The 20278-nt window shown below is 56.2% G+C and overlaps 2 protein-coding genes across 3 annotated transcripts in view; one reads left to right on the top strand and one right to left on the bottom strand.

The window, feature by feature from the left end:
* The window catches only part of DCTN1 (dynactin subunit 1), a 44226-nt gene extending 30101 nt beyond the window's left edge, over positions 1 to 14125 (bottom strand). The window contains exons 1-3 of one of the 2 annotated variants that reach the window (XM_032223524.1): positions 13972 to 14125; positions 2222 to 2224; positions 176 to 424 (exon numbers count right to left, since the gene is read on the bottom strand). In XM_032223524.1, coding sequence (XP_032079415.1) covers positions 176 to 403 — 228 coding nt within the window. In that variant the 5' untranslated portion in view covers positions 404 to 424; positions 2222 to 2224; positions 13972 to 14125. The remainder of the gene's footprint in view (positions 1 to 175; positions 425 to 2221; positions 2225 to 13971) is intronic. The other variant, XM_032223523.1, reaches the window with a different exon arrangement.
* A 63-nt stretch (positions 14126 to 14188) lies between these two features.
* Positions 14189 to 17338, top strand: LOC116512863. The gene is made up of 3 exons (XM_032223526.1): positions 14189 to 14438; positions 14783 to 14949; positions 15953 to 17338. The coding sequence occupies exons 1-3, from the start codon at positions 14288 to 14290 to the stop codon at positions 17237 to 17239; spliced, it is 1605 nt and encodes a 534-aa protein (XP_032079417.1). The 5' UTR covers positions 14189 to 14287; the 3' UTR covers positions 17240 to 17338.
* Positions 17339 to 20278: the final 2940 nt, after the last annotated feature.

Below are 20278 nucleotides of genomic sequence, written 5' to 3'. Positions count from 1 at the left end.
TTAAAGGAAGGCCTTGAATTCTGCCCCTCCTCCCCGTGTTTTCCTCAGGCCCCTTAAAGCAAGCCAAGACCCAAAGGGGTTTCCCCCCCCTTTACTCCCTCCCTTTTCCTTCGGGGGGGGGAGCTGCTGTTGATGGAGGGAGGGAGCAGTTGGGGCCCCACCAGCAGAGGCTCACCTGTGACTGTCGCACGAAGATGCCGTGGTTCTCCTCGCACGTGAAGTACCGCCTGCCCTGCACCGTCCCATCATTTTTGCCTTTGGCTTCGTCCAGGATGACGCCGACCCATTTCCCTGTGGCAAAGAGGGTGGCCCCCACGTACGCCACCGTCCCACGGTGGCCCTTGCCTATCACTTCCACTCGGGAACCCACTTTCAGGGGCTTGCCGCCCACTTCCGCGCTCATCCTGGCACCGGCGCTGGAGACCTAGAAGGGGCAGCAGAAGAAGGAAAAGGGTGGCCATTTGTGCCTTTGCTGCTCGTGGATTTCCAGACCAGCCTTCCGGCCGGAGCTCAAGGCAGCCCATATGGCTCTCTCTCCTCATTTGCTCCCAACAACGATCCTGCGGAGTAGGGTGGGCCGAAGGTCAGTAACTGGCCCCAAGTCACCAGAGAACTACCATGCTGGCGTGGGGGTGGGGACTAGAACCTGGGCCTCCCAGCCCAACAACCGCTAACCGAGATGCCAAGCAGTGAAGGCCTTCCAGCCACATGGAGGCCAAGAGCCAGCTGGAGTCCCGGGGGAAGCCGGAAGCCCAACCACTGCCCACTCGGGTGAAAGCTCTGAGCCTCCTTCTGGGGCCTCCTCAGGACCTCTCCCAGAGCGACTCCTCTGCCACTGACGCTGGCCCTGCCCTCTTGGGCCCTGACGGGGGGCCTCCGCAGGAGAGGCCTCCAGACCGCCTGGATCTGCACTGCCTCTACTTCAAAGGGCTGGGGGCCCCCAAAGTGCTCCAGGAAGGGGGCCAGCCGGCCTGACTCCAGAGTCCAGGGAGCCTCTCTGGGCAAACTCCCATGTAAGCTTGAGAACCCGGCCTGGTCTGGACCAGGAGCGGCCCCGGCATCAGTCCTGCCCCACCCAGGGGTAGCCCGGGCACCCAACCCTGTGAGGAGCCTCCGTTGCCCAGCGAAGAGGCAGAACGGCTTCCCAGCACCACAAACGCCTCCCCGCAATCAGAGATGGGGAAACGCGTGGCCCAGAGAAGCTCCCCCCAATCGGTTCCCTCGGCTACGTTCCTGAGGGTGTCACGGAAAAGGGAGGAAGACCCCTGTCTGGGATCAAGAGCCCCCAAGGATGCCTGGCACTGCCTGGCCCTCGGGAGAAGCCTTCTCCTAGGCCCCACAGACACCGAGGCTGCCCTTCTTTGAGAGCCCCCAAGCCTTCCGGAGGCTCTGCCTGTGCCTGGCAGTCGACGCCTGCCTCTCCTGCCTCCAAGGCCTCTCAATCCAAACGGCCCCAAAGGGAACCAGCCAGATCAGGGAGGGAGGGAGGGAGGGAGGGACCTCAGGGGAGCCTTTTGGCATATGGGCAGCTTGGCAGGACAGAATGGGTGCCAGTTGACTGACAGTTAAGGTTATTATCTGTATTCTGCTCTTATTGATTTCATTATTCATTTATGTAGTTAACAGTCTTATATGGCCGCTCATCGGATAAAACACAACTCTGCGCAACAGCAATAAAAACCAAACACCTGGTGGTCCCTGACCAGCCATCCCCCGTCTGCCCAACAGCAGCCAAACCCTCGGGGCCCAGCCACACCCCTCCCAGGGCCTGGGGGAAGAGCAGCCGTTGCACCGGGGGAGGGCTGGACCCCGGGCGTCCCACAAAACGGGGCCGTGATGGGGAGGAGGTAGAAGGTAGGCTCTGACTAACCCATCCGCCCCCTCCAAGATGCTGACCGACAGGGCCCGTCGTCCATGTGGTTGGGGCAGCCACTTCCTGTCAGGGTCAGAAGGTTCCTGGACCGATGCCACGAAAGGCTTTCAAGGAGACAACCAACACCGTGAATTGGAACGGGAAGCAAACTGGCAACTGGGGGTGTAACTGCCCTGCAGCTCAGTTGTGTAGCAGCTGAAGCCTCCAGATACTCTTCCAGGGTGGCCCCACGTGGAGCGCGTTGCAATACTCCAACCGGGAGATGGCCGGAGGGACCGAGCACAGGAAAGGGAGCAACTGGTGCACAAGACAAAGCTGCACAAGGGCTCTCCCAGCCGCAACTGCCACCCGCTCATCAAGCAGGGGTTGCCAGTCCAGCATTGCACAGGGGGCCCAGAACCCAAGTCGTTGGCTCTGGGTGCCGTTACATTCTGGAGAGTTAAAGTTTCTGGGTGCCTTCAAGGGCAGCCCAGCACCCTCTGGGCCTTTTGAAGCTGTCATTGGCCGATGCCCAGAGCAGGCGCCGCTTCGCCTGCCCTGAGGCCCCCGGAGGGCTTCAGGACAAAGGTCCCCCGGCCGTGGTCATGCCCAGGACGGCTTGCCTTGTTCAGACTGGAGAGAACAGCCGGTCCCAAGAGCCCACTGCCTCTGCAGAAGCTTTTGGCTGAGGTTCACCCGGAAGGGATGGAACCAGGCAAAAGCAGGTGGCCGGGCGATGCCAGGAGGGCGGAGGAAGAAGCACCTTTCACCACCCTTGTTGCCAAAAGGCGGCCCTTGATACGGGCTCTGCCTTCCTGCAGCAGCACTTGGGGCATCTCTCAGGCCACTTCCGCTCCTGGAGCTGAGCCAGAGCCCGGGGCCCCAACTGCCACCCAATCCGAGGCCGCTGTCCCTGCTTCTTCCAAGCAGCAGCTCAGGCCGCTTCCAGTGAGATGTGCTGCCCAGAGCCCCCCCAGCTCCCTCTGGAGCGCCATGGAGGCCCATCGGGGTCCTCCCTTCCTTCTGCCGGCAGGGCCACAGGAAGGGACTGAGGACAAGGTCTCCCCATTCCAGAGCCCCCTGCCACCCTATCCCAAGACAAGCCCCAGCTGCAGCGAACGCGACCAGCCTGGCAGAGTCCCAAAGGCCTCCCCAGGCAGATCTCCAGCCGCTCCATCTCGAAGCAGGAGGAGCTCCAGGAGGGAGGAGGCCGGGCGGCTGGCCTTCCCCACCTTCAGGAAGTGCTTGGCCACTGCAGGCCTCAATCTGAGCTTACACCCACATCCGGCCAGGCTCCCTCATTCCCTGCCAGCATCACTCCAGGTGTCTCTGCCCCCACCTCACCTTCCAGAATAGCAACACCCGCCCAGCCGGCAGCTGAAAGAAGGCGAAGCTCACAGCATCCCAATCTCTCTACAAAATTAACATTCAATAAAGCCCACCAGAAAAACATCCCCAAAAGTGAATGCCCCACTAATTAGGAACTGGCAAAGTGAACGAAGCAGACCCTGAGGCTCGACTCCCAGTGGAAGCCTGAGAGAAACCCCGGCTGCCCCCTGCCCAGAGCCCCCTTTCCTTCCTTCCCCTGGAGCAGAAACGCTCCTCTCTCTCCTGCCTCGCCTGAAAGCCCCCCGCCAATTGGGCCTTTGACCAGCCTAACAAATCTCTTCCCTTCCTACACCCCAAGGCCAGAAAAACCTCCGACTGCAGCCATGCTGGGGGAGAAGAGGGCCTCCTGGGCCAAAGCCCTGAGCCCGGCCTCCGAGGAGACCCCTGCGCTCTCCCATTGAAGCCATCCAGGAAGACCAGGGCTCCCCCAAGGACAGAAGACTGGATGGGAGCCGGCGTCCCTGCGGCAAGGCGGCTTCCAGGCAGAGGAACCAAAGGGGCTTCCAAGCAGATAAAGGGATCGAAGCCAAAACCTCCAGCATCCAAACTGAGGTTTGACAAAAGCCCCAAAGTGTCTGGAGGAGGAGCTGACACGGCAGCCGAGGAGAGGAGAGGAAGTGGGGGGGGGACCTTAGAGGCTCTGCATGGACGAGGGGCTGATTTAAGGCCAGCCCAGAGTAACCACCCCCCCTCCTTTCCTGGCGACTTCAAACCTCTCAGCCCCAGAGGGCCTGCCTTGTCTGGGCATTCAGGTCAAAGCCCCCCCCCCCACCCCTGGCCTTCTCCTGAGTCACTCCCCAAATCCTCCCCCTCCCAGAGCCAAGACCTCCCTTCCTTCCTTCATCTCCACTCAGGCATTTTCAGCCGGAGGTAACGGGAGGAGGAGGAGGAGGATTGGGCTGCTCTAACAAGGGTTTTTATTCTCTGCTGTGAGTAACAGGACTGAGAGCCAAAAGCCAAGTGGGCGTAAGGGGAGGAATGAGGGGCAAGCAGGCATGTGGGCACCAGCCTTGACTTGAGCCCAGCAGGCCCCCCCTCCCATCCTCCCTGCTTCCTGCAGCCCCCTTTCCCCCCAGAGGACAAGCTGAAGGATCAGAAAGGCGGGATGTCAATCGTGAAAACAAACCAAGCCAGCCAGTCTCAGGTGCCCCCAAGGACGGAGACCAATTCTGCAACCACCACCATAAAGGGACCGTCTCAGCTGTGGCGTTAGCCTGGCCGAGCCACAAAGTCCCATCCCTTCCTCCTTGGGAGGCCCAAACAAAGGAGCTGCAGCTACCGGCTACCATCTCTATGGACCTTTCTAAATCCAGATGCCAGCTCAGCCTCCGGTGCCCAGTCCCACAATCTCCCTGTCGTCTGAAAGAAACGGCAAAGAAAACCACCGAGCAACAGGCACCACCCTGCCCTTCCCCAGTGGTCCCCCACCCTCTAGCACAGCTGCCCACATCTTCTGGAAAAGCACCTGCACCACCCAAAGGTTTCCTCACCCCGAATCAAAGGACTGGGCAGGGGCCGCTTCCCAACCTCTCTGGGGATGCTGCCAAGGAGAGACCTCGGGCTCTCCCGCCTGAGAAACCCCTCTCCACCCCCAGGCTAAGGCATTAAGGCCGCCTCCAGGCCTGGACAATGGCTAAAGGACGGACACCTCCGGGAGGCTGAGCGCATTTTGCATTCGAATGTCAGAGCGCTTCCCCTGGCCTCCATTAATCAGGCCGTGTGGCTGCAGGAGTCGCAGGGGCAAGGAAGGCACAGCTGGGAAGCCTGGGAAGGTCGGTCCTCTTCAAACCGCTTGGGGTTCCAGGCTTTGCGCCAGAGAAGGAAGGGGGTGCTGCTCCCAAGTCCCCGGAGCTCAAAGCACATTGCCACGCCACCCCTCGGACGGAGAAAAGAATCGGAAGGAAATGGCCAAAGCCCCCAAGGGGAGGGGGCCCCTGGGCCTGCAGGGGACACCCAGGCCACCGTGAGTGGGCAGTCTGGGCTTTCAGGGACCGTCCAGGGCCCTCCCGGTTTCAGTGGAGGGGCAGAGCAAGAAGGGGCAAAGGGTGGGGAGGGTGAAGCGGGGGCCCCAGGTGCCCAGCTGACTGCCAAGAAAGCCAGTGGCAAATCCCAACTGCAGAGGCTTTTCCCACCTCCCTCCCCCTCCGGACACACAAAGCCAGGCCGGGGGCAGAGAAAACATGGTACCTTCCTCCTCCTCCTCCTCCTCCTCCTCCTCTCTCGCTCTCCTCACCCCCCAACTGCTGGTGCTCCTCTCCTGCCTGGAGAGCCACCCGGTACACAGCAGGAGCCCACGGCTGCCCAGTCCTGGGCCCCTTGTGGTCACTCACCTGGCCATGGGGGTTTCGCTTGACCTGGGCCATGCTGATGCTTTTTCCTGCCAATCTTCCTCCAGAAAGGCTGGCTCAGCTCATAGCCGGGTTCGATAATCTGGCAGGATGCTGCCCTCAGGGCAGAGGGGAAGGGAGCATCCCTGGGCACCGGGTGAAGTCCCCGGGGAGGCCGAGGCAGAAGAGGCCTTTTTGTGGGAGAGGCCCCTGAGCCTCACACACACAATCCTGCCCAGCTGATGGAGACACACTCTGCGCTAGTGCTGCTCCAGACTCTTGTCACAGGAACTGCCAGCCCACTGGGTCCTAATGCTAGATTGTTCCGCCCTGAGACCCACAAAAGCCATGAAGGCAGGAGGCTTGGTAAGGCAGGGCAGGGACCCAGAGAGCCCCCAGCTCTGGGACTGACCCAAAGGGCGGCCCAGAGCAGGAACTGGCAGCCCCAGCTCAGCTGCAGGAGGCTCCCTCCACCCCAGAGAACCAGGATGACAAAAACACCAGGCCCAGGTCTACGGCTCTCAGCCCCCCCTCTTCATGGGAACAACACACACACACGGACACACACGGACACACACACACACACGGACACAGCCCGCCTCCCTTTTGACCAGCAGGGCATTGATATTTCTTGCTCTCTCCTGGGCTCCTCCCAGCAGACCAAAAGGGACTGTCCGAATGGCAAAGGCCCAAGCCCCCCCAGAGGCTGCCCTGGCCTGGAGGCCTGCAAGGCCAGGCTGGCTTTAGTCCAAAGACCCCACCAGCCTCCCACCATAATCTCCCACTGGATGGAGCAACAGGGGAAGGACACCTTGACCCCCAGGCCCCTCTGGGAAACCCCCAGCATGTCTGGACTCCTCCCCCTCCCCAACTGAGCTGGGCTCCCTCAAAGGGCACCCAGGGAAGCCAAGAGAGAACAGATGCCATCAGGTCCCCCCCTGGCTTCCCGAGAGGCTTCTCAGACTCTCCCCAGCATCGAGTCTTGAAGTGGGATCCTCTGAGATGAACAAGGTCCTTCTCCCTCTGCCTCTCTTATGCGACAATGGATCCACGACTCCGTCCAAGAGTAGGTTGCATTCAGATTGAGAGTGTGGGCGTAACGGATCTTCTCCAAAATGCCTGCACTGTCCACCACTTCCTCAAGCCCTGTGTAGGATCCCTCTGGGCCCACCGAGCACTTTCCCCTCTGCAAGCGACACACAAGGATCCCTCTGGCCGCTCCAGGGCTCCTCCTGGCCAACCTCCAGATGGGCAATGGTCAGCAGACCCCCCCCAGCCCGGGGCTCCACAAGCCAAAAGCTGTTCCGTTCATTGGAAGGGAGGCTCAGCACGGCCCCCATGACAAGAAACATTCACGCCAGCAAAAGTCTACGTGGTTTTTCTTTGGGAATCCTTCACGTACATCCTTCAGGGTGCCAAGGGGGCTAAAATAAGCCCCTGATGAGCCAAAAGCGTCATGCCAAGGGTGGGACTGGAAATACAAGGACGGGAGGCCACCAGGAAAGCTTCCCTGGCTGCCTCTGCGGTCACACCGCAAAACTCCGTACGCCGACCAATGGGAGCCTGCCATTGTCCGCCTCGCCCTGCTTCCCCCACGAGCTTTTACAACACTGAGCGGAAGGGAAAAGGAGGCAGAAACTGGAAACAGCAAAAAGGCAAAATCTGGCAAAGCTTAGCAGAATCAACACAAGCTGAGCAGAGAAAAATATCAGGATTTGGTCCTAGCTAATGCAACCGTTTTGGCAAAGTAAAAAAACAGAGCTTTGCCCAGGAAGCTATTCACATCTACGCCCAGGAAAGAGACGCCAGCTCCTCCGCCAGTTCTGCCAAAAAGCCCCAAGTAGAGAGGCCCTCCTCACAGGGGCTCTGGAGTGGCCACAGGTGCAGGAGACACGTGACCCAAGAGTCACAGGACGTCCCACCCGAGGCTCATGGCCAACGCATTGGTCCCCTCCCCCAACCGCAGGTATTACGTGGCCAACAGCCAAGTTTCAATGGTGCAATTGTGGGCCAGGCTCCCCTTATCCAACAAGGTCTGGATAGAATCAGCCCCCGGCTCTATTTGGTGACATCAGGGCCCTGGGTAGCCTCCAAGGAAGGCCCACTGGAGCCCTTCCCCACCCCCATCTCTACTAGGTAAACCCAGGAGAAAAATGGGTGCACGAAGGAAGGTGCATTTCTAGGTGAGACAGGCAGCATACAAATCTGATAAAATAAATAAGATTCCCTGATCCTCTCCAGCATTTTGTCCTTCAGCCCAAAGGAGACTCTGCCTTGGATGCCAAGAGCCCCCTCAGCTGCCCAGTCTATCTTCATCTTTGCAATTGACACTGTTTTTAATTATCATTATGCACGACTGAGAATGGTTTGACTGCAGCAGTTTACAAAATTAATTCACGAATGACCCACCTCCACGCTCCTAAATCAGGAGAGGTCAAGACGAAGGGATCACCCATCCATGCAGAGTCCAGTACAGGCATTGCAGCATATATAAGTAACTCCCCTCTGTGCCTGTGTGAAAAATGAATTCGCTTCCATTTCACTTGCAGGCTTTTTCTGGAGAAACTTTATTTTCAGAATTCTGACCTTGCAGAAGGCTGGGGAGGGATTTAATAGACCAACTGTTCCTAGAACTGAATAACTTTGCACCATGATACCCAAGAAGTCATCGCATCTCACAGGAAACCTTCAGGCCAAAATCTTTCTGGATTCAGTTAAGTCTTCCTCTCTGAATAACTGGCTACTCTGAGGAACCGCTAGGACTTTCACTTGTTAGCACAATGACATCGTCCATCTCAGGTGATCCAAAACAGGATGGCAAAGGAGACACCACAAATAATTGAATCGAGCCAGGAGATTAATAGACCAAATACAGAAAAGATTTAAGAAAAAAGAAATGCCGAAAAGACATCTGGGGAGAGGCTGGCAGCTGGCTGGACAAAAAGCCTCCTCTATTCCTGGCCTTGGCCAGATCCAGCCCGCCATCAGAGCCACCAGGGAGCAGAGGGCACGGCCTGCTGAAGGCCTCGCCACCGGAGCACCTCTTAAGAGAGGCAGACCGCCAGGGGAGTGGTCAACTACCTTCGGCCAGGCATCTCTCAGGTCTATAGGCCCTGAGATACTTCGCTTGGTAACCAGAGGAAGAAGGAATGCCCTACCGAAGACAGCTCTGCAAAGGGAAAGCAACGGGCACGGAGGGATGAAGAGCCAGTGAGGAGAACCTCTCTGGACAAGTAGACCACCACCCATGCGTGTGGGTTGAGATCACCCACAAATGCTACCGACAGCTGCTCCTTGTGAAGAGACTGCAGGATGAAGGGTCTCCAAAGAAGAAAGAGCCTTCTTGCTCAATCCACGGATAGCACCTTCAAAGGGTTCATATATTTCCTTTTATAATCACTTCTAGAAAGAACGGTCAATTGCTTTTCAGCCATTAGGAGCCTTTGGACAGACAAGTTGGCTTAAGCTTCCTCCAACTGAAGGTAAGTTTTAGCTACAAGTTTAAGAAAAAAATGGAGTAAACAGCAAAAGGGTGATTAAAACTTTTGATTTTAAAAAGTTACAGAGAGACTAAGCATCCAAATAAATGTGAAATATTGGCGGTGCAGATAGTTCTTGGGCCCCTAAGGTGGCCTCGGTTCCATTGCTCTTTCACCCAGCTGTGTTGGTTGCAGGTTTGCTTCCAGGTACAATTCAAGGGGTGGCTTACGGCCTTTGAAGCCCTGTGCTGGCAGAGGGTGCCCTGTGCTGCAGACTCCCTTGGCCAAGGAATTCCAGGTGGCAGGACAAAAGGTTTCCTTCTGCCAGGGTTCCTGCCCTTTGGAACATCCCCTCCTCCACCCCACCCCCCACCAGGGGTACTTGAGGCTCTTAGGGAATTGTATCCCAGGCACACAATGGTGCAAAGGGGAGATCTGCACCCACCCAGCTGACCTTCCGTAAGGGCCCGAGGACCTGCTTCTGCCAGTTGGCCTGGGGCCCAAGGGGGGGGGGGTGAACCCTTCTGGAGGCAGCTATTGGATTAAGAAAAGCACCTCCCCCTCTCCATGTGCTTCCCCTCCTCCGCATCTTTTAACCGCACTTGGTTTATGGTTGTTATTTGTTGTTTTATCATTTTAATGTCTACCACTTTTAATGCTTGTAGGCCTCCCAGAGTTACCTCTAGATGAGATGAGCAGCATATACAGAAATACATACATAAAAGAAGTTCTAAAGAATCCTTCCTGTGGGAAATGTTTTTGTTTTGAATTTTAAAATATGAGATTTTTAAAAAATGGCCACTAGAGGGAACCAGAGGGAAGTAAATACTGCAATTAAAGGGGAAGAGCACATAAATTCCCCTTATATTGGAAGGACATTTTTTGAACAACAATGGACTGGGGAGTTAATTTTAATAGTGTCACCTGCACAGAGATCGTTTGTAAAAGATGTTCTGGAAGAGGAACAAGTTTTACCTAACAAGACTGAACTGAACATGGATTTACAAGTGACAATCTGCAAGAATGAGAGGGAAAAGGACAGTTACAAAGAAACGGCTTGAAGGGTGTTCTCATTAACAACTTTCTCAAAATTGGTGCTCAAAAGCTTTTCTATGTTAATCCCTTCAATTCCTGCTGAGGAAAAATTATTTGTCATCCAAGATTTTACCAGCTAACAATCCATCGATCCTCCCGAGGGCCCTTCTGCCGAGCCCTCCAGGGTCCCTCCACGGGGGGCCCAGCAGCCGGTTCGCCTTCCAGCCTCCCAGCTTTTCCCCAAAGGGAAACGGGAGCCCACCAGGCATTAGGACCCTGAAGGCGTTCAAGAGTGGGCATCTGCGCACTGGCAGATGCCACCATTTCACGTCTTGGGCAGCAGGTGAGCCCCCTTCTCCAGGGAGGAGAGCAGGGCGGCTGCGGCAGCACAAAGGGGGCCCTGGCGGAAGGGGGGGGCTGGCCGCCATCCTTCGCCCCTTTTTCTGTCTTGTTTTTCCAGCAACCGCTGGAGCAACGGAGGGGCAGACCGAGACAGCAGCGGAGGATGGGCTTCGCTGAAGGGTAACCATAGCAACGCCGAGAGCGCCGAGGAGGAGGCTGGCTGGTAACCAGGTGAGCTGCTTCTGGTGCAGGGTGGGGGGTCCCGTGCAGCTCAGCCGGCCAGCCCCGCTCCTTCCCGGGGGGTGGGGTGGGGGGTGTCTATGGCTTCCTTCCCTAGAGGCAGCCCCAGAGACCCCCAGACCTGCTTCCCAGGATCTGATCCCCTCCCTTCTTCCAGCCCTGCCATCCCCTCTTCTCCACCTTCCCTGCCTTTCCCTCGCTCCTCCTCCTCCGTGGGTTTTCACCCAAGAGCAACACAGCTGGATTGAAAGCGTCCAAAGGAAACAGCCCCTCCCTTCCATCCAGTTCGCCTCCGGCTGCCTCAGGCTAGATCCCCCCCCCCTGGTCCCCAGCCCCAGAGCCACTGTGACAGGGCTGTGTGTGTCAAACTCGGTTTCACTGAGGGCTGCATCACAGTTGTGCTTGATGTCAGGGGTGTGGGGCGTGGCCAGGGTGGGCGTGGCCAGCTTGACGTGTCACTCGTGTCTGGGGCGCCTGTGGTGGCCTCAGAGCTCTGCTTGCACAAATGGCCTCCCGGCCCCCGTTTCCAGCCGTCAGGGCCTCCTGCAACCGTCTGCCACAAAAATGGAGCTGAGGAGGGCCGCAGAGGCGTCGCGGCTGGTCCTTCGCTGTTTCCCGTGGGCCAGATCTAAGCACCCAGTGGGCCAAATCCTTGAGTTTGAGACCCCTGCACTGTGGCTACTTGAGAGGCTGGGAAGCCACCAAGCCTACCTGGGGGGGAGGGGCCAAGACTGGGGAAGGCCACTGGCTGTCACAAGGCAGCCCCATTCACGGAGACCGTTGCTCCCCAGGAGCACCTTGTCCAGCTGTGACCGTTAGAGGAGCTTTCTGGATAAGAGTGAATCCCCTTTTGACCAGATATGCTAAAAAAAAAGAAAAGCTGCAGCAGGGCATCTGAAGACGCCTTCCCTGCTGCCTCTAACTATAAAGAAAGGTCTCCTCTGAACCGGGAGGGCCCCATCCTGGAGGAAAACTTCCTCCGAAGGCCATGGGCCAAAGGGGTGCCACAGGGTCCCTGCTCCTTCTCTCGGCCTAAATATACTGCCCATCAATGCCTGCAGAACAGTTCAGGACTGGCCGTGTAGGAATCCACAGCCATGGAGGCTTATCCAGAAGTCATACCTTCACATGACCAGAGCTCTTTTTATTTATATCCAAGAGAGATTGTCCCGGATGGAGTATTAAGTATCAGGATGCAACCACAGCAATCACCAACCAGAACAGGGGGAGGGATGGTGGCATGGAAGCCCACTCCTCTTTCCCAAGGAATCTGTAGCTGCAGAGGCATTCCAAGGAAGGGAAGGGGCTACTTTTACATTAGGTTAGTGTGTGTTTTATAACCCTTTATTAGTTTTACAAATAACTCAAGGCAGCAGACAAATCCAACACACCTCTCTCCTCCTACTGTCCTCACAACCACAACCCTACGAGGCGGTGGCTGGGAGGGAGGGAGGGGGTGGGAGAGAGAGACTGGCCCAAAATCACTTAGTTGGCTTTCATGGTTAAGGCATAACTTTCTAACCTGGTGCCTTAACCACTAGACCAAGGGTGTCAAACCTGATTTCATTGAGGGCTGCATCAGGGTTGTGATGGGGGTGGGGGGTGGCATGGCTAGCTTGACATCACTCCTGTCTGGGTGGGGTGGGGCACCTGTGGTGGCCAAGTGCTAAGGCAGGACTTCCCTCAGACCCTCCCTCCCTCTCATTATAATCTCCTTCCTTCCTTTTCCTCTTTTTTCTTCCCTCTTCATTCTCCTTTCTTCTTCCTTCCCCTCTTCCCTTCTTTTTCCTTCCTTGCTCTCTTCCCACCTTTCCTTGTCTTTCATCTTTCCCTTTTTCCTTTCCTGTCCCTTCTTGCATGCTCAAATGCAAAATTTCCATGACGGCGCAATGGTTAGGGTGCAGTACTGCAGGCTACTTCTGCTGGTCACTGGCTGTCACTGGCTCAAGGTTGACTCAGCCTTCCCTCCTCCCGAGGTGGGTAAAATGAGGAGCCAGATTGTTGGGGGCAAGAGGCTGGCTCTGTCAGCCACTCAGAGAGGGATGTGAAGCACTATGAAGCGGTAGATGTGCTTTTGCTATTTCTCCTTTTCTTTTTAGTTTGCTTTGCTAGCCTTTTGCCAGTGAAAGTGGAGCTGGAGGGGCCGTGCCTTTCCCCTGGACCCTATTTTCAGGTATGGCAACCTCCTGCAGCCTCTGCCAGGGGAAACGGAGCTCAGGGGGGCACCCACTCTGCTTTTGCTGGCAGATCCTTTGCTGTTTCCAGGGCAGCCCCTGTCGGCCGGGTCTAAGCACCCTGTTGAGTTTGACACCACTGCACCAGGCCAACCTAGCTCTGAGCGGCTGCCAAGGGCCTGCTGGAGCCTCCCTTCCTCGGCCTGAGCATGTAACCTTCACCTATGCCTAAACTAAGGAACTGCAGGAAGCGGGGGGGGGGGGGCTACAGGGTTATAAAACTTCCCCAGCGAAAGCCCTTCGGGAGTCAAATTCTGGAGACCCTTCCCAACACTCAGGCTGGCAGCTGGGGGGGAAACCCAAAGAAATTAGCAGGGAAGTTTTTAATAAACGTGATCCGGTGGTTTTGCCCTGGAGCCCTCTTGAACATCCTTCGGTGCCTCCCAGCAGCTCCGACCTAAACCTCACGGCCCCTTTCGCAGCCCCCCACCCACCCTCGGAGGGAGGCAAGGGAGCAGGTCCGCCTCCAGGCCCAGGGGACCAAGGGGGGAGGGAGGAGCCGAGGAGCCCCTGGGCCACTGCGGGGGAGGCAGCCGAGGGAGGGGCCGCCCCATCGCAGGAGGGGGACGGGGGGGGGGAGCTGCCCCGTCCAAGGGCGGGAGGGGGAGGGGGGCACCTTCCAGGGACCGAGCTTTGCCTCCACGGCTCCCCCTCCGCTTCCTCCCCCCCCCCAGCTCAACGACAGCCTTGCCAGGTAGGCCGGCCAGGGGGAGAGGGGGAGCCGGGGGGGGGGGGGGGGGTCCCATGGGAGCGCCGCCTCCGCCTCCCCCGTGACGGCTTCCCTCTCCCCCGCAGGGGCCGCTCCCGCAGCAGCCAGCACCGCCGCCGCCGGCCGCCCTCTAGCCCAGCCGTCCCCGCGGGAGGGAGGGAGGGAGGGAGGGAGACGCCGGAAGGGAAGGAAGGGCCGCCGGCTCCCGGGACGGGCCGAGCGGAGCCGCCGCCGCCGCCGCCGCCGCTCCTCCGGGCCTCTTTGGGCCGCGCGCCACGCCGGCTCCCTCCCTCCCTGAGCCCGGGTCGGGCGGCCGAGTCCCGCGGAGCCTCGGAAGGGCGGCCGCCGGAGCACCCTCGCCTACCCGCCGCCGCCGCTTCTTCCTGCTGCTCCTCCCGCGGGATCCGCCGCCGCCGCAGCCTCAGCAAGGCCCCCGACAGAGGCTGCCCTCCCGCCGCCGGTCCCAGAGTCAGCGCCGGGCGGCAGCCACCTCCTCTCCTCCGGCGCCGCGGGCAGCCCGGCCGAGGACCCCTCCAGGGCGCAGGCGCGAGCGGCGGGGGACGGAGGCGCTTCCGGCGGGCGCCCCCTGGGGGCCGGAAGTGCCCTGGTGCAGCGGGCGTTGCCGAGGCAGGTTCCCGCCGCTCCGTCTCGCGCATCGCCCGGAGCCTCCGGCCGCAGGGATGCCGAAGAGGAAGGCGGCGCGGCCGCTGCGGGCCCTCTGCCTGGAGAACGTGGCCGCCAACATGCAGCAGCTCTGGGCCAAGGACTACGTCGAGCGCTCCCTGGACGAGCAGCGCTTCCGATACGTGCTGGGGCCCTTCAGCGACCTGGGTGAGGAGGAGGCATCGGGGACGGGGGGGAGGGGGGCGCTGGCGGGGGGAGGGAGGGAGGGGGGAAAGGGGGGGTGGGGCTGCAGGCGGGGGGGGGCGGAGGGGAGAGGGGGGGCTGGAGGAAGGGGCGGGGCGGGGGAGGGTCGCCTCCCCGCAGCCCTGGATCGCCAGGCGGCGTTGGGGGGGGGGGGCGGCCCCTCGAGCCCCTCCGCTGGGCGGGCGCCACCTGCCTGCGCAGCCTCCCTCCCGCCTTAGGAATCCCCTCTGCCGGGGCGGGGGAGGCAGCCCTCTTGCGCCCGCCTGCCTTGACCCTCCCCTCTCCCCCCCTTCCTCCTCCTCTTCCAGCCGGCTGCCTGGTGCAGGAGCTGATCGAGTTCCTTGGGATCAAGCGGCGGGTGACGCGGCCGGTGCTGCACTTGCTGCTGGTGCCGCAGCTGACGGAGCTGCACCTGCGCAGATGTTCGCAGCTGGTCACCAAGGACGTGGCTCAGATGATCTCCAGCCGCTGCAAGGTGGACGGTGGGGGGGCTGCTGGGGGTGGGGGGGCTATGCCTGGAGGGGGGGAGGGCGAGTATCCCGGTTGTTTCCTCTGGTTGTCTTCTCTGGCCCCGCATCATCGCTAGCTCTGCAGCCATGGGGGAGGGAGGGAGGGGCTGTTGGATAAGCACCTGTCTTTGCTGGGTCCTGCCTCCTTTCTAGTTCTGCTACCTCTTGGACCAGATGAGTAAATCGGGTAAAAAATGGCAGAAATTATATATTTAAACGTTCAGCTTGCTTCTAGCTGTAGTGGGAACTCTGGATGCCTAATAAGCCAATCAGAGCAAAGAAAATTCAGGATAAAAGGACATTGATGTATGTGCTTTATATCCCATCACCCACCCTGGCCACTAGGCACCGTAGGGGGATTAAAATGCAAAATACCAACATACAAGCTCCCGGCATATAAAATTGTAACCTGATCGGACCGGAGAAGAGGGGAACTCCGAGCCCTCAAGATCTAAGCTGGACGAGGCCAGGAGCTCTAACATCCGCCCTGCCTCTGTCGCTCAAGGGGCTTCAAGGTTATTTCCCGGAAGAAGCAGTTTTTTCTGATGTGGTTGCGATCTGATTCCCCCCTTTGTGGCCAGATAGGATCCCAGGGCCGCTGCACCGTCGGAAGTTCCGTCCTGCCTTAGCTTAGTTCAGCCTGCGGCACAAGCAGAAAAGGTCTCCAGGCAAGGATTCATTGAAGGCAAAATACCAAATAGGCCTTTAAGACAGAGGTGGGGCATTTATGGCTCCTTTAAGACATGGGAGTTCTGGGATCTTTAATTTTAAAACTCTTCTAAATTTAAAATCTGTGAACAGCGGCATCAAAAGTAAAATCGGGAAACAGGTGCAACATGAAGAATGAAATGTCCAAGGAGAATTAAAAGGTCTGCCTGAAGTTGGACCAAAGAGGCCAGGCAGGGCTGCCCAGGTGTGTGTGCTGAGAGAGTCACGTTTCCTCCCTTCTCTTTTTCCTCCCTGGGACAGAACCTGTCCGTGCTGAACCTCGACAGCTGCAGCCGGATCCCCAGCGACGCCCTGGTCAGCCTGATAGAAAGTTTGCCTTCTCTCAAGAAGCTGGACCTGTCGGACACCCAGTGCAACACCCAGGTCTTGTCGGCCGTGGGCTCCACCTGCCGGCATCTCTCTGAGCTGAACATCACCGACTGCAAGCGGCTGTCCGCTGAATCCCTTTTCCACCTGGCCTACGACGTCACGGCCGGCTCCTTCTCTTGCCAGGGCCTGCAGCTGCTTTTGGTCGACGGTTTGGAGCCCAGTGGTAGAAGCCGGGATCTGATCTGGGCCTTGGCCTTTGTCCTGCTGGCCCTTCCCAGCCTCCTTTTCGTAGAGAACGAGTTTGTTTCCGACGCTCTGCAGGAGATCCTCGACCAGCAGTTTGCAGCTGCCCAGGTCGCCCCCCGTTTCCCCTCCCTGAAGGAGCTGGTCCAGCGCAGGATGGCCATGCGCACAGACCAGACCGGCTCCAGGCTCACGCTGCCCCTCAAGGAGCTCCTGGAGGTGGAGGAGACTTTCCTGCCCACGGTTTGTGCCGTGTGCCCACACTTGACCAAAGCCGTCGTCCTTCTGGACGACGGTTCCGCCTTGAGCCCCGCCTTCTATACCTGGCGCACCCTCACCAACCTGACCTTGGACTGCAGCAGGCCCCGGAACCTGGCTGAGCTGCTCCCTGTGGCAGCCGTCCTCGGCGCCCAGATGCAGTTCCTCTCCGTCGATGGCTTCTATGTCAGGGACGAGTTGTCTTTCCACACGCTGCTCAACCGCTGCCCAAATCTCCAGAAATTCACCGCCAGCATCTTCCTGTCCTTGAGGGGCCAGGGAAGGCCCCCCCCGGAGCAGGAGGCTGTTTTGACCCCTCCCAGGTTCTCCCACCTCACCGAGTTTACCTTGAGCCTTTGCCATTTGCACACTTCCGCACCTTCCCAGCCGATCCCGAGGTTGAGAGCAAACCTCCTGTCTGTCCTCCAGAACTCCCCCTGCCTGGAGACCTTGGAGCTCTTCTACCTGCCTTTCGGCCTGGATGAGGTCTTTGAGAAAGTGCTGGAGCCCCGGGGCGCTGCCCTGGTGCGCCTCTGTGATCTTTTTCTGCTCCAGTGCCAGGTCTCCATCAGCACCATCCACCTGCTGCTGGCTGCAGACAACCAGCTGAATTCCCTCCACTTGGACAAATGCCCAGACATCTACCGGGGTGACTACGAGGAGCTTCTCCGGAAAGTCAGCCGGGAAGGCCTTGACCTGCACATCGAGTGGCAGTGAAGGGAGTCACCTTGGGGAGTCGGCTTGGTTTGTGCTGAGGCCAAAGCAGAGGAGCCGCTCTAAATAAGAAAGTTTAATAAAGTTTGTATTCTCCCCCACCGTCTGCCTGGCTTCTCTTGACACCCAGGTGTAGAAGGGGGCGGCCCCTGTGGGTGCAACTCAGGAGGTGGTCGGAGGGTAGCTGCTGTCCAGGGCAAGGCAATCTAGCCCTGTGTTCTCAACTGGGTAGGGAGGGAGGTGCCCCGAAAGGCTCTCCAGAACCGGTGCTCAGGAGCCTCCCTCTCCCTGCAGTGGTGGGGGACCAGTTCCCCCATGTTGGCAGAGCTCTCTGCAGGGCGCTGGTTTCTTTCACTGGGAGCAGACAGCAAACGGAGCGTTCCCAGTTGCCTCAAGCGCAGGGAGACGGGCCGAGGGATCCAGAAAAACCCGGGGGTGACGGAGGCGTTCCTCCCAAGGGTGGCTTAAACTAGAAAGGGGGAACCCTAGCCTTGACATCTGATCGATTGGTGGAGTTATAGTTCCGAAGCTATTAAGCAAAGGACTGGAGAGAAATCAGGTTATAAGGTCTCTCTGTCGTCCCTTCCGGGTTGTTGGCTGTTGGCAGAGAACTCACTGGGCATAGGCCAGCTGGCTTTGTTTCGTTCCGACACTAATGACCTATTTTGCACCCCTGGAGCAGCTCTTGTTCTCGCTCCTGGAATTTAACTGCAGCTGCTGGCTAATTTAGAATTTGCCTCCTGGACCCCCCAAAAAGTTGAAGTAACACCGGGATCGTGAGAAAAATATCTCAGATATAATTTCTTCATACCAAAAAATGATCAAGGAGGCTACGGCAACCGAAAGCAGCTATTTTATTACACCTGCGCAGGTAGATTCCCAAGCAAATGAGTATCCCTACAAGGTGCACAGGCGCACCTTAAATACACAAAATGACGTACCATGTGCGTCATAACGTGGGTACAGAAAATACAATTGCGTGCACAAGATACAAGCGCAAAGTACATGGAAATTCCCCAAATGTTCCGAAAGCACATGTGCTCAGAAGCCCCAAAGGACCTTGCTTTCCCAGCCCTAAGCAACAAGGTCATTACCGGCTTCCTGCAAAACTGTGACTCCCTGTTACAAAAGGAGTTTCCAAGCTGCTATTAGGTTATTTCTGAGCAGGTCAGGCTGACCCTAGGATTTCATCCCAGGCTGTGATTTTCCAGACAAGCTTGCTGGCTAGTCAGATATTCAAGATTGAGTCTATCAGGTTCCTCAAATAACCTCATCTAATTTACCCAAATAATTCAAGGTTCTGTCCTTATTCTCTCAATTCACCCTCTCTCCAATAAGGACATTTATTTGGGTAACTTCAGGTGAATTAATTCTCAATCTCTTGCATCATAAACAGAGCTTTCAGTGACATGGATTCAATGTATAGTTATATTGTGCAAAGCATCCGGCTTACCTGAATTTAGCTGTTTCAGGGAGTTGAAACGACCTCCAACCTTTACACAACAAAGTTTCTCATAGTCCTAATCAATTGTCACTCCGGTCTGGTCACACACCCATATCATCAGCTAAAGCAGCTATCGCTGATGAAGGTTCATTGATGCACTCTCATCCAAGGCATGAGTGTGATGGCCAAGCATAAGCATGCATCTCCCCGCCCCCCCCCCTACCACACTGGTAATATTCACTGGTGGTATAGACCATTTTACAGGATGTGCACCTGGCTATATAACAACATGTGGCTCTTGTCCCCCTATAGATGATTCTGCATGTTCATGTTCCCTTCCACCATCAGGTGCATGAACCAGATGGTCATGTGCATGTGTTCCATCCACAGGTTGTGTACCTGTTGTGATATCTGTATCGTGCTTAGGACGAGCATGAAGGTGCTGTAGGTAGGATCCAAACAGAGGAGGGAGCTATAGGTGGTGTCGACATTAGAGAACCACAAGAACTGAGATAAAGTAGAGCTATAAATCCTAATTATAAAATATAGATATGGAAGAGAAGAAATGATCTCAATTAACATAAATGGACAATTCAGCAATTAAAAGAATATTTCATAAATTAGAAAATTAAAATTGGATATAATCTGCTTACAAGAAGTGCATATTCAAAAACAGCATGAACATTTATTGGTGCAACCAAAATTGGGGGAAATATTCACAGCATTGGAAAGCTGTAAGAAAAGATACAATTCCAGCAAAACAAATTTATACAGACGATGAGGGAAGAATCTTGATGGTGGAAATTATGGACAATTCGAAGGAAATACTTTTGATTGCAAAATATGCCCCTAACAATAAACAAGATGAATTTTATAGAAAAGTACATAGGAAAATAATTGAATTGGACTATGCTGATATTTGCATGATGGGAGATTTTAATGGAATTGTAGATCAAAATTTGGACTATATAACAGAAAAAGTTACAAAGATAAATAGAAAACCACTACCTAAAGCCTTTTTTTAAAATGACAGATGAAATAAACCTTAAAAGATTTTTGGAGAGAAAGAAATCCTACAAAAAACACAATACACTTTCTATTCAAATACACACTTATCATACTCCAGAATTGACATGATGTGGGCTACAATGGAATTGAGTTGTAATATGCAGGAACTTGAAATTGAAACAAGTACTTAGGCAGATCACAATCCAATCATAATTAAATGGAAAGGACAAAGAAAGAGATCCAGATGGACATTAAATAATACAATATTAAAAGAGAAGGACTTTGTTCAGAAAATGGAAAAAGAACTGGCTTTTTTCTTTAAAGAAAATAGAAAGGAAGATACATCGATGCAGAATCTCTGGGATACAATGAAGGCTTATACTAGAGGTTTGATAATAGACTATACAAGAAAGAGAAACAAAGAAAAGACAATGAGAATAATTACAGGGCCCTTGAAAAAGAGTTACAGAAGTCTCCACAAAAAAAGGATATTAAAAGAAAAATCGATATAAATAAGCACAAAATGGATCTATTGGAAAAGGATGAATTAGCACAAAAAAATAGAGGTGCTAAACAGAATTATTTTGAAA

Source organism: Thamnophis elegans, chromosome 9 (genome assembly GCF_009769535.1).
Source record: "Thamnophis elegans isolate rThaEle1 chromosome 9, rThaEle1.pri, whole genome shotgun sequence".
Taxonomy (NCBI): Eukaryota; Metazoa; Chordata; class Lepidosauria; order Squamata; family Colubridae; genus Thamnophis; species Thamnophis elegans.
The sequence above is the reverse complement of the archived record's forward strand: the minus strand, read 5'-3'. Positions and strand labels throughout refer to the sequence as shown.

Bases quoted from the DNA above. Each gene is read 5' to 3' on its own strand.
- LOC116512863 (XM_032223526.1), top strand. From the start codon at position 14,288: ATGCCGAAGAGGAAGGCGGCGCGGCCGCTGCGGGCCCTCTGCCTGGAG. The intron at 14,439-14,782 runs GTGAGGAGGAGG...CTCCTCTTCCAG, and splicing joins GGGGCCCTTCAGCGACCTGG to CCGGCTGCCTGGTGCAGGAG. The intron at 14,950-15,952 runs GTGGACGGTGGG...TCCCTGGGACAG, and splicing joins TGATCTCCAGCCGCTGCAAG to AACCTGTCCGTGCTGAACCT.